The sequence below is a fragment of the Pleurodeles waltl genome, chromosome 9 (assembly GCF_031143425.1).
Source record: "Pleurodeles waltl isolate 20211129_DDA chromosome 9, aPleWal1.hap1.20221129, whole genome shotgun sequence".
In the NCBI taxonomy this organism is placed as follows: Eukaryota; Metazoa; Chordata; class Amphibia; order Caudata; family Salamandridae; genus Pleurodeles; species Pleurodeles waltl.
This window is the reverse complement of record NC_090448.1, coordinates 914,190,871-914,203,108: the sequence shown is the minus strand read 5'-3', so window position 1 is coordinate 914,203,108 and position 12,238 is coordinate 914,190,871. Positions and strand designations below refer to the sequence as shown.

At 45.2% G+C, this 12,238-nt stretch overlaps 1 protein-coding gene across 1 annotated transcript in view; it reads left to right on the top strand.

The window, feature by feature from the left end:
- Positions 1-8,531, top strand: part of AK7 (adenylate kinase 7) — a 225,742-nt gene extending 217,211 nt beyond the window's left edge. The window contains exon 18 of the mRNA XM_069208273.1: positions 8,430-8,531. Coding sequence (XP_069064374.1) covers positions 8,430-8,468 — 39 coding nt within the window. The 3' untranslated portion in view covers positions 8,469-8,531. The remainder of the gene's footprint in view (positions 1-8,429) is intronic.
- The last annotated feature ends 3,707 nt before the right edge of the window (positions 8,532-12,238 follow it).

Genomic DNA, 12,238 nt, shown 5'->3' with positions numbered 1-12,238 from the left:
ACAGAAATGCACTTCTGAGGTCAAAGAAGACTTTTATTGTTATTTTATTCTTCCCCAACCACAATGTTTATGAATGAATGAGTTAGTAGCTTTCAAGTCCGCGTTAATCAAACAAAATATATCAGTTTGCAATATACACAGCAGGTTATATTTATAAGATATTGAATGCAAAGCAAAACAAATACTTCACCGTGTGGGAACTATTCACAGCTTCATCTTTCTAAGTTCTGCAAGCTGAGGACCCCTGTTAGCCGCGAGAAAGAGAGATTCATCTACCCACACGGGATTGCTGGCAGCCTGCGCCAAGCTCCAGCACGAGGTCCGGCAGATTCGAATCTGACTCTCTGCAGCCTGTTACATTCGTTACAAAGGTGTGCCCCCTCCTCTCAGACCCGGGAAACTGAGCAAGCCTTTTGGAGACTGGCCAGGTCTCCAAGACTACTCCTGTTCCCAAGCTCAAGGGAAGAGAAACGACGCCCATGTACTCTCTCTTATCAGGTCTAGTCTACTGTGAGAGCAAAACATCTTGGTTCTCTGGTGCAAAAACACAGCTTGGAAAAATACAGCTTAGATTCTCAACTGCCATGTCTAACTCCACGTTAAAGGCAATGGGCAGCTAACCTAAATATCAAATGCAATGTCATGTTAAAGGCAATAGGCAGCTAACCTAAATATCAAATGCAATGTCTAGTGTCATGTCAAAGCCAATAGGCATCTAAGCTGAGTACAAAATGCAATGTCTTATATCATGTCAAAGCCCATAGGCAGCTGAGCTGAATATAAAATGCAATGTATAATATCATGTCAAAGCCAATAGGCAGCGGAGCTGAATACAAAGTGTAATGTATAATATCATGTCAAAGCCAATAGGCAGCGGAGCTGAATATCATGTCAAAGCCAATAGGCAGTTAAGCTGAATACAAAGTGTAATATATGATATCATGTCAAAGCCAATAGGCAGCGGAGCTGAATACAAAATGTAATATATGATATCATGTCAAAGCCAATAGGCAGAATATCTAATAGCATGTCAAAGTCAATAGGCAGCTAAACTGAATACATCATGTCAAAGCCAATAGGAATGCAATGTCAAAGCCAATAGGCGGCTAGACTGGATACAGCATGTCAAAGCCAATAGGCAGAATACAGAATGTAATGGCTAATGCAATGTCAAAGCCCATAGGCGGCTAAACTGAATACAGAAAGCAATGGCTAATGCCATGTCAAAGCCAATAGGCACAATACAGAATGTAATGACTAATGCAATGTCAAAGCCCATAGGCGGCTAAACTGAACAAAACATACCATGTGCTACTGGTGAACATTGAGCAACTAATATGCGCAGTGGTGAAACACAAAGTCATTGGTCAAAACAAAACTTTATCAAATGGCAGGACAATTACCGACATCATCAGCAAGCACGCTCTCGCATCAACTGACTACATACTCCTCGGGGACTTAAACTTCCACTTCGAAAACACCGACAACAACACCGCCACCCAGCTCAACAACCTCTCCAACCTCAGCCTCAAACAGCTCATCACGACACCAACCCACTCCGCAGGACACACACTCGACCCTATTTTCTCCATCAGAAATCACATCTCTTTCAGCCACACCCCCAAACTCCACTGGACAGACCACCGCTGCATCCACTTCTCTTTCAAGAAACCCTCAACACACCACCACCCACAACAGATCCGCCACCGCAGTTGGAACAAGGTCACCGAAGACCAACTTATTGCGACCCTCTCCCAGAACCCACCCATCGACACCACCAACACGATGCAGCTGCCTGCAACTTCAGACAATGGGTCAACACCTGTGCCAATACTCTCGCCCCAAATCAAGAATCCCTCCAATAGACGCACCGACAGAAAGGCCTTCTGGTTTACCGCCGACCTCCACGAATCTAAGCAAAGCTGCAGAAGACTCGAAAGAAAGTGGCACCAAGATCAGACTCTGGACAACCTCACAGACTTAAAAAACGCCATCCACAGACACCACCAACTCATCCCAGCCGCCAAGATAACCGCCTTCAAAGACTGAATCAACAACAACGCACACAGCCACAAGGATCTCTTCAACGTCGTGAAGGAACTCTCCAACCCCATCTCCAACGCTAATGACATCCCACCATCCCAAGACCTCTGCGGCTCCCTAGCCTCCTACTTCCACCGCAAGATTGCAGACATCCACAACAGCTTCAGCACCCAGACCCCCCTGGCAGCCACCAACACCACAGATTCACCTCCGACTAACCTCCTGCTCTCCTAGACCTCTGTCAATGACAACAACACCATCGAAATCATGAACACCATTCATTCCGGCTCTCCATCTGACCCCTGCCCTCACCACATCCTCAACAAAGCAAACTCCGTCATTGCACCTTAACTACAGAAGATCATCAACAGCTTCTTCGAGTCCGCCACCTTCCCGGAGAGCTGGAAACACGCTGAAATCAACACCCTCCTCTAAAAACCCATGGCGGTCCCAAAAGACCTCAAGAACTTCCACCCTATCTCCCTGCTCCCCTTCCCAGCAAACGTCTTCGAGAAGGCTGTCAACAGACAACTAGCCCGCTTTCTCGTGGAGAACCTCACCCTGGACCCTTCCCAATCCAGATTCGGCAGCAACCACAGCACCAAAACCGCCCTCCTCACCGCCACCGACAACATCAGAACCATACTGGAACAGTGGCGAAACCACAGCCCTCGTCCTCCTGGACCTCTCGGCCGCGTTCGACACCATCTGGCACCACACCCTGCGCTCACGTCTCAGCACTGCTGGAATCCGCGACAGAGCCCTGGACTGGGTCACCTCCTTTCTCACCAGCAGAACCCAGAGATTCCGCCTCCCCCCATTCCGCTCAGAGGCCACCGAAATCATCTGCAGCGTACCCCAGGGTTCGTCCCTCAGCCCGACCCTCTTCAACGTCTACATTGCCCCGCTCACTAACATCGCTCAATCCCACATCCTCAGCATCATCTCATACGCCGATGACACCCAGCTGATCCTCTCCCTCACCAAGGACTCCGCCAAGACCAACCTCCATGAAGGAATGAAGACCATCGCCAATTGAAGAGCAGCTGCCTCAAACTCAATTCCGACAAGACAGAAGTCCTCATCTTCAACTCCACCCCCTCCGCATGGGATGACTCCTGGTGACCTGCCACTCTCGGAACCGCTCCGACTCCCACCGACCATGCACGCAACCTAGGATTCATCTTGGACCACTAACTATCCATGACCCAGCTAGTCAACGCCATCTCCTCCTCCTGCTTCAACCCCCTCCGGATGCTCCGAAAGATCTACAAATGGATACCCACCGAAACCAGAACATTCACCCAAGCCTTCGTAAGCAGCAAACTGGACTACAGCAATGCCCCCTATGCAGGAACCATGACCAAACTCCAGAAGAGGATGCAACGCATCCAGAATGCCTCCCCATGCCTCATCCTGGACATCCCCCGCCACTGCCACATCACAGACCACCTGAAAAACCTGCACTGGCTCCCAGTCAACAAGAGAATCACCTTCAAACTCCTCACCCACACTCACAAAGCACTGCACAACACCGGACCAGAATACCTCAACAGAGGACTCTCCTTCTACACCCCGACCCGTCATCTCCGCTCCGCCGATCTCGCACTCGCAACCGTCCCACGCGTCCGCAGAACTACAACCGGCGGTAGATCATTCTGGCACCTCACCGCCAAACCGTGAAACACTCTTCCCACCCACCTGTGCCAGAACAAAGACCTCCTTACCTTCAGGAAACTTCTCAAGAACTGGCTGTTCGAGCAGTAGCAGCACTTCCACCCCCCTTTTCCACACTCCCCTCCTCAGCACCTTGAGACCCTCACAGGTGAGTAGTGCGCTTTGCAAATTCCTGATTGATTAATTGAACAACTTATTTAAGAAACAGAACTGAAAGACAATAAAACAAAACCTAAACAGAATATAAATCACTGTATTCTTGTTTAAGTATATCTACAATGGGCACTGTAAATTCGACCTTTTTTGGTAAAAAGGTGAAAACGTCCTGGCAGACAATTTTCACCCGTATGTGCCATTTCTCTTTTGCACTTGACTTGTTGAATGCACAAATATTCACCAGAATGTCGGAGGTTAAAATATATGGCCTTACTTACTCCAGGTTATAGTTTTATAGGTGGGTGGTGTTTCAGAGTTCAGTACACAATCAGGTCATGCAGAGATAAGTTCCATGGCCCCTGTGTAGGCACCGAGTCACCCCCGGAGCATGACATGGCCATGCACTGAGCGGCGGTGGCACTGCATGCCCAAGGTGGCCTTGTCAGAGTCTCGCTTTTTCTTAGGGGCCAACATGGGACGAGTGGCAGCCAACGAACAAATTGGCTTTTCAGTTGGCACTGGCTGAGGGATAGTCCGTGACAGACATATTTATAAATGCATTCTGTGTTTGAGAAACAGCCACACCGATGCACACAGGTGTCCTGCCCCAAGCTTCTGCTTCATATCGTGTCGGGATGCTGGGGCACAGAAGAGGGAACCAGCAAGAAGTCAGAAAGATGAACCGGAAGTGGTTTAGGGGCATTATGTCGAACATCTACACATAAACCCAATAGCAGTGGGAGGAGTCCGGTTTTGCCCTCGCGGTGTCGAGGAAGAGGCTTCACTGACCATCATCAGCACTGCATACAGACAGCAGCACACTGACTAAAGCGAAAGCAGCAGAGTTGGGGTCTAAAGGGTTACGGGCTGTTGCCATTCTGCCTAACGAAGTGGGTTCAGGTAAAAAAAAGGGGGCCGAGAGGGCACCATGCAGCCCTTGCAGGAATGTTCTATGTCAACGCGCAACGGTACCTCTTGATTTAGGTGCTAACCTGAGAATTTGAAAATCTCAGTTTCACTGTCAGCGTTGGCATCTGACCACACATCATGTGAACCAGGACACATCACTTCAAATTCCCGGTTCTTTAATTCTGGGCGTTGACAGCCAAAGCACACACGATGTCAGACCTCCTCCCCCCCCCTCCCGCCCCCCCCTCCGTCTTTCTTTCCCTGGCGCTGTGAACCCCCTCCCTAAGGCAATAATTTGTAAATAAAAACGCGCCGGTGCCCAAAGCCCTCTACACTTAAATGTCGAAGCATGGAATACTGAGGTGGCGTACTCGTGAAGCCATCTCGGGCCTTTTCCATCCATTTACAGCCACTCCCTGCCCCTTCAGCACACTCCAGCAGCCTTCTACTTTCTCCTTTTGTGACGCTTTTTCGTTTTTCTCTTCTTCCGTCATTCCCATATGTGTCTTTTCCTCGCAGCAAATGCTTGAGGCAGAAAAATAAGCCCCGGCCCTCAAAAATAAGTGCCGGTGCTCAGCACCGGAAACAACAAGTACAAATTAAGCACTGCCCATGGATGACTGTTCTCTAACACCTCAGTGGAGAGGGCGTTGACACTGTACTGTTGAGAGTACCTCATACACCCTTCAGGTGGTAGTTGTTCAGTTTACTTAGTGGGCATGGCATTATTTGCTCCGAGCTCACACCATTAGCCTGTTGCTTGTCATTGTGTGAAACCTCCATTATACGATCACATTAACAACGTTTTCTATGTGCTCTGCTTTTTATCTCGGCTTCCTGATCAAGGTTCAGTACTTGTCTGATAGTCTTGGCCACTGTTGGTGATTTGCAGCTGGGTGTCTATGTGTATGCCTATGTCTGTGTCAGCAGTCACAGCTACAATCTTGGTTCGTGCCTTATTAAAGTTTACATCGCTGTACCTTGTGAAAACGCATGAAGATCATGGCTGTAACATGGGCCATTCAAACGCTTTCGAGCAAGGGAAGCCTTAGCAGGTTGGAGCATTTCATTGCCAATGGTGGCTCTTAAACACTTCACATCTTTCACACTATACATTTCTGCAGTAAACCTAAACGAGCTTTGGCACAGCCAATAGATTGGGATTACATTCTCTGACAAATGCCTGACCTTTTGGCTTTGTCAATGCTTATTTATTTATTTGAAGTAGTTCAGAGTTTTCCATCCCATACCTAGTGCTCTGAGGTCTGGTCCTCTGACTGCTTCTTTGGGATGTCCCAGGGATGACCTTGCTCTAACACCTCAGTGGAGAGGGTGTTGACACTGTACTGTTGAGAGTTCCTCATACACCCTTCAGGTGGTAGTTGCTCAATTTACTTAGTGGGCAAGACCTTTAGGCTTTGTCAGTGCCTATTTATTTATTTCTTTGTAGTTCAACATATGCCACTCTGTAGTCATCTCAGAGGTCTGAGGCCCATGTTTATACTTTTTTAGCACCGCATTTGCGTCATTTTTTCACGCAAAAGCGGCGCAAACTTGCAAAATACAATAGTATTTTGTAAGTTTGCGCCGTTTTTGCGTCAAAAAGCGGCGCAAATGTGGCGATAAAAAGTACAAATACCGGCCTGAGGCCCGTATTTATACTTTTTGCCGCTAAACTGCGCTAACGCAGTTTAGCGTAAAAAAATTTTGCGCCGGCTAACGCCATTCTGAAGCACCATGCGGGCGCCGTATTTATTGAATGGCGTTAGCCGGCGCAAGCAGACCGGCGCTGCCTGGTGTGCGTGGAAAAAAAACACATACACCAGGCAGCGCCGGCGTAGGGAAAAATGGCGTTAGGGCGTCTTAAAAATGGCGCAAGTCAGGTTGACGCAAAAAAATCATCTTAACCCGATTTGCGCTATTTTAAACGACGCCCAGACGCCATTTACATGACTCCTGTCTTAGTAAAGACAGGAGTCATGCCCCCTTGCCCAATGGCCATGCCCAGGGAACTTATGTCCCCTGGGCATGGTCATTGGGCATTGTGGCATGTAGGGGGGCACAAATCAGGCCCCCCTATGCCAAAAAAAATATATATATATATTTTTTTTTTATACATACCTGAACTTACCTGAATGTCCCTGGGGTGGGTCCCTCCATCCTTGGGTGTCCTCCTGGGGTGGGCAAGGGTGGCAGGGGGGGTCCCTGGGGGCAGGGGAGGGCACCTGTGGGCTTATTTTGAGCCCACAGGCCCCTTAACGCCTACCCTGACCCAGGCGTTAAAAAGTGGCGCAAATGCGGGGTTTTTTGACCCGACCACTCCCGGGCGTGATTTTTGCCCGGGAGTATAAATACGACGCATTGGCGTCGCCGTCATTTTTTTAGACAGGAACGCCTTCCTTGCATCTCATTAACGCAAGGAAGGCGTTCACGCAAAAAAATGACGCTATTTGCCCATACTTTGGCGCTAGACGCGTCTAACGCCAAAGTATAAATATGGCGTTAGTTTTGCGCCGAATTTGCATCGAAAAAAACGACGCTAATTCGGCGCAAACGGAGTATAAATATGCCCCTGAATGTTTCGAGGGATTACTTACCGTGGGATGATAACTCCATAACCTGTAATCCGAACCGGGGGCCCTGATGTACAAAGACCCAGTCCCAAATTGGGATATGCTGTTTGCACACATACTGGTCCGCAAGTATGTATGCAATTTGTGATGCAGCGTATGTACTAATAGAACGTATTGCAAATTATACATTTGCAGACGGTTTCAAAACAGCCAATTTATTCTGCCTGTGAGGGTCTGTGAATGCCGCTTACAACGCCACTGTAAGGGACAAGAGACCAACCACCCATTGAATTTGCTTTCTCAAATGGGAAACAATGTTTAAAGTTGCCCGTGTGTATTAAAGGAACAGCTGCTGGTTTGTAGAAGAGCAATCATTTTAGCAGGCCAATGATTGTGCCATCATGAGGATACTACAAGGAATATGCATCGCCGTGCGATTTTAAATAGATTGTCATGTGAAATGTACATTTCTCTACGGAATTAAGTAATGGTCGACAATAATACACATGGAATACATGAAGTCATACTACAGAACTCAATTAATGTTTCAACTTTGTTTCTTTCCAATGTGTGTTTGACATTAATATTCCCTTTGCCCGTATCTTCCCTAAGCAATTCTGCATCGTTTGAGTAGATTTGTTTTGTGGAAACGGAGCGGAAGTATAATTGTCTTGTGTCGACATTTGATGAGAATACTTGGATCAACAATGTATCTTTCTATTCACAAAAGTCAAGATAAGGCGTCATTATAAAAAGGGTAATCAGTTGATAAACAATAATGGCTTATTGTTTCTACTCAACCTAATCGTGAAGCTCATTGGCAATATTAACAAAGGAACCCATCTGAAAATGAATTTGTGCAACTTTCAGTATAAATATCTAACTATGTCTCTATGGCGCTCCCTAGATGGTTCCAATGCCACTACATGAAACTGCATTATTGGGTACAAGCTATGCTGATGAAATAGATCCATTTGCTTACCCTATCCATACGTTTTTGAATTTTATTTGTAGACGATGTATGCTGCATCTGGATTAAAAAAAAAAATATATTATCATTTTTCTTTACAGGCGGAGTACCTCTTCATGAAGAACCCACAAATGGACTGAGCAGTGTAAACAAGCGCTGCATATTCAGATATTTATTTAATAAATAGCCTTATTATCTAAAAACGATGTCCTTTTTTATTTACTGGTATTGGTGTTGTCTATGTACATTTATGTATAAGTGTCTACTATGGCGCTCCTGCAGTCAAAGTTATTTTTCAATAGATACTGTTTGTCTGTTTATGCTAGACAGATGCCTTCATACCGTCTTTAAACAATATTTTTTGCGTGGATAAATCATTTATCCTGGATTAAGGAATATTTATTTTCTTTTCAAATCCAATCCCTGCACTTCACCGCAATGACCGCTTGTACATAATATTGCGTTGCTGTTTGCATGGCAATTCATCTTTGGTATAAAGAGACACAAGGAACAGTGTAATTCAGTATCTCCACTCTGGAGATTCCACATGACCTTGTGCTAAATCACTTGGTGAACAATGATCACTGTGTGTCCCGGCCTGGCCTTTCTTTTTGCAGATCACCATATGGTATTTATTTATTTTAATTATTTACTTATGCAATTTTATATAGCAGGGACCTTACCCAAAGGTGTCAGAGGGGTTTACAATAGAACAAAGAACGTTACAAGAGAAATTGAGAGTAACATGGTAGTAAGGAACAAAATGTATAGCTACTATGGTTACTCATGACAAGTTACTTATTTATATCGTACCTATTAATTACAGAAAACATATTTAGAGAAATACGAAAGAGATAAAAGTTTATACAGAATAATACTACATATTTACAGAATTAAATACAGGACAACTTAAAATAGGACACTTAAATAACGGAGTTGTAGCTCTAGATAATTAGGTAGCAGTTAGGAATATGCCTATAAAAGTGGGGGTTAAGGCCTAGTATGGATCTTGACGAGTGGTGTTATTGTGAAAAATATCTTTGGAAGAGAAAGGTTTTGAGGTCAATTTTGAAGGTTCTGAAGGTGGTGGTGCAAAGGTTTATAGGCAGTGAGTTCCAGATTCTAGTCGCACAACCTGAGAACGACTGCACCATGAGTCGTTCCCTTTTAAAAGTCAGAGGTTCGAGCAGCAGATTTTCAGCATTTCATTAGGGTCTAGAGCCACCAGATAGCTTGAGTTTGCTTGCTAGGTAACGAGGGGGGGAGGTGTGAATGGCTTTATGTGCGATGCAATGGTACATTGGTTCAGTTGATGCAAACATTGACTACAAATCCCAGAATTTGCCCATTCCTAATATTAATTTTTGGTTGATCCCAGGTGTCCATCGACCATTGACAATTTCATCAACTTAGCAAACCACTCTACTAAAGGCAAGCCCTTTTGACCTTTCAAGGGCATCACAGTACATTATTTAGTCAGTTGCATTGCTATGCTAAAAACGTATTCTGTTCAGCTTGTTTTTTTTTCATTCCTTTTACAAGCACTGGCAAAATCAACTCATCTGACTTGCATCGTATGAAAAACTTGCTAATAGTTACGTGGTGCAAGCTGCCTTCAGTAAGAAGTTACTGGGCGAATGCAGTGGAACTATGAAGCCCCTGCAAGGACAGGAGAAGAACAGGTGAAGGAGAAGAGAAACTACTTCTGGTGCTAACAGATATGAGCGAGCTGTGTATATACTAAATAACTACTTAGTCATATCACCAAACCATAATATAAGGTCAAGGGCACAGTGTAACTATCAGCGACATGTTACAGTTAATCATGAAACTTAGTAATGTGGGATACAGAGAAGTCTTCCTTGCCAAGAATGCAGTTGGTACAATACCGCTCATCTCAGTGTCCTGTTGATCAACGTACAAGCACAGTGCATCAGCTAACTCAAGTGTCAACACTGTTGAAGATCTTAAAGCCCCTGGTGCAATAAGCCCATCTATTAGGAAACTGCAGAGGGGCAGATTCAGGGATGGTGTTTGACATGTTACACCCCCTGATAAATGTATTCTGTAGTAAATAGTTGGGTACAGGTGGTTTAATTCAGGTATGGTGAGGTGTTTGTCAGATTTTACCTGGGACTTTTCCATACACATGCAGACAAAAACATGTGTCTCTGTTTTAAAGGTCCTAAAAATGGTTAGTTTACAAGATATTAAGTTATACGTACCTCCTCACAATCCTCAATCTTCTCCCTACCTACTGCTCCTTAACGCCCCTCCTCCTGCCCTACTTCTCATAGAATGTATCATAGCCAGCATGATTTGTGGGAAGTCTGAAGCTCACCTGCTCCTCCAAATCCTCCCCATCTTAGTCACCAACCTACGCCCCTGGCACCTGACCTGATTGTAGGAACACTTGCTCCACCATGACACTACTTATTGCAACTGGAGTTCAGCATGGCAGCCTTTCCAAATCTGGCTCAGCCAACATTCTCATTTCATAGGACAACTACAAAGTAGCCTGGCCTGTATAAACAGACCAATCACATCATTTTCTGGTGTTCAAAATAAAGGCTGGTACATATAGGCATACACTGGAAGGCATATGGGATCCTAGAGAACTTTAACCAGCAACCACTTGATCAATAATACCAGTTGACTCACAATGTCTTTAAATAATTCTGACAGATATTGATTGCCATAGCCCAAAGCCCCTCCTGAGTACACATATCAGTCGCTACTATGGGGTAAAGGCGCAACTTATGCCTTGATTGTGAGTGCCTTAATTTGTTACAACCCCTCGCTCATCTGTTTGCACAGAGGCTGCGTTTATAAATGCGTCATAGTTCACTGCACCCCGTAATTAATGGGTGTGATAAAGTCTGCATACCCGGATACATTTTGGCTGGTCAAACCTGCTGTAATTTAAAGCAGAAAAGGCCCAGTAAATAATGAGGGGTGTAGATTTTAACACAGAAAGCACCAAAATCCACGTTATTCCTACTACTGAGGGCTAAGATTAAAATAGTGATGTGAATTGCACCTGTTAAATTCTGAACCCCAGGGTATTGTGCTTAATGGGTGCGATAAAAATCACACCCCATGTAGCACTAGTAATCGAGGCCTTAGAACAAGTGATTTGCAGTACAGAGATTATGCCAAATTGTACAACCGATTCCAAAAATGGGAACAATACAGTTGGAAGCACAGATGTATACATAAGATATTATCTCCTTAGAAAGTAATTATGTAAACCTGTTCCCCAATACAAAACCCATTCTTTCTCTATTGACTTGTCAACAGAGAAGAACTGGAGAAAAGAATCTGAAGAAAGTGGAGTACCAAGTTAAAGTGGCTCGCAGACTGGAATGGTGGCTACCTGGATCAGTACGTTGGCCAACTGAACTTTAGGTGAAGCATCAACCAAGAAGTCAAAAGGAGCATGCTGAACATTGGAAACGAGGGTCAGATTTCAAGAAGGCACTGAAAAAGAACCTCAGACCTGAGCCAGTTCAGACTCTTCAGTGGGAAAAGTCAGTGCCTTCTCATGGCTAAGATCCCTCAAAAGAATAAAAATACATGAAGGCAGCCACAAATGCAATGCAGTTTAGGCACCACAAGCCCCAACTGGAGTACATGCTGCAGACAGTCGAGGAACGTGAAAGGATCACATTAGGGGCAGCTAAAACATGAGAAAAAGTGATGACCCGTTTAACAGTTGTAGGATTTAAGTATGGAAGGCCTAGAAGATTGTTGAATAGCAAACACCAACTCTGGATAAACTCCAAAACTTCGTAGGTCTAGCCTCTCAGGAGCTAAACTGTTGAACAGAGGTGGGAAATGAATTAAAGGGGGAGATGTGGTCATTAGATTGGTGACAGGACAAGGAGGAGAGTCACCTCTGGAAACACAG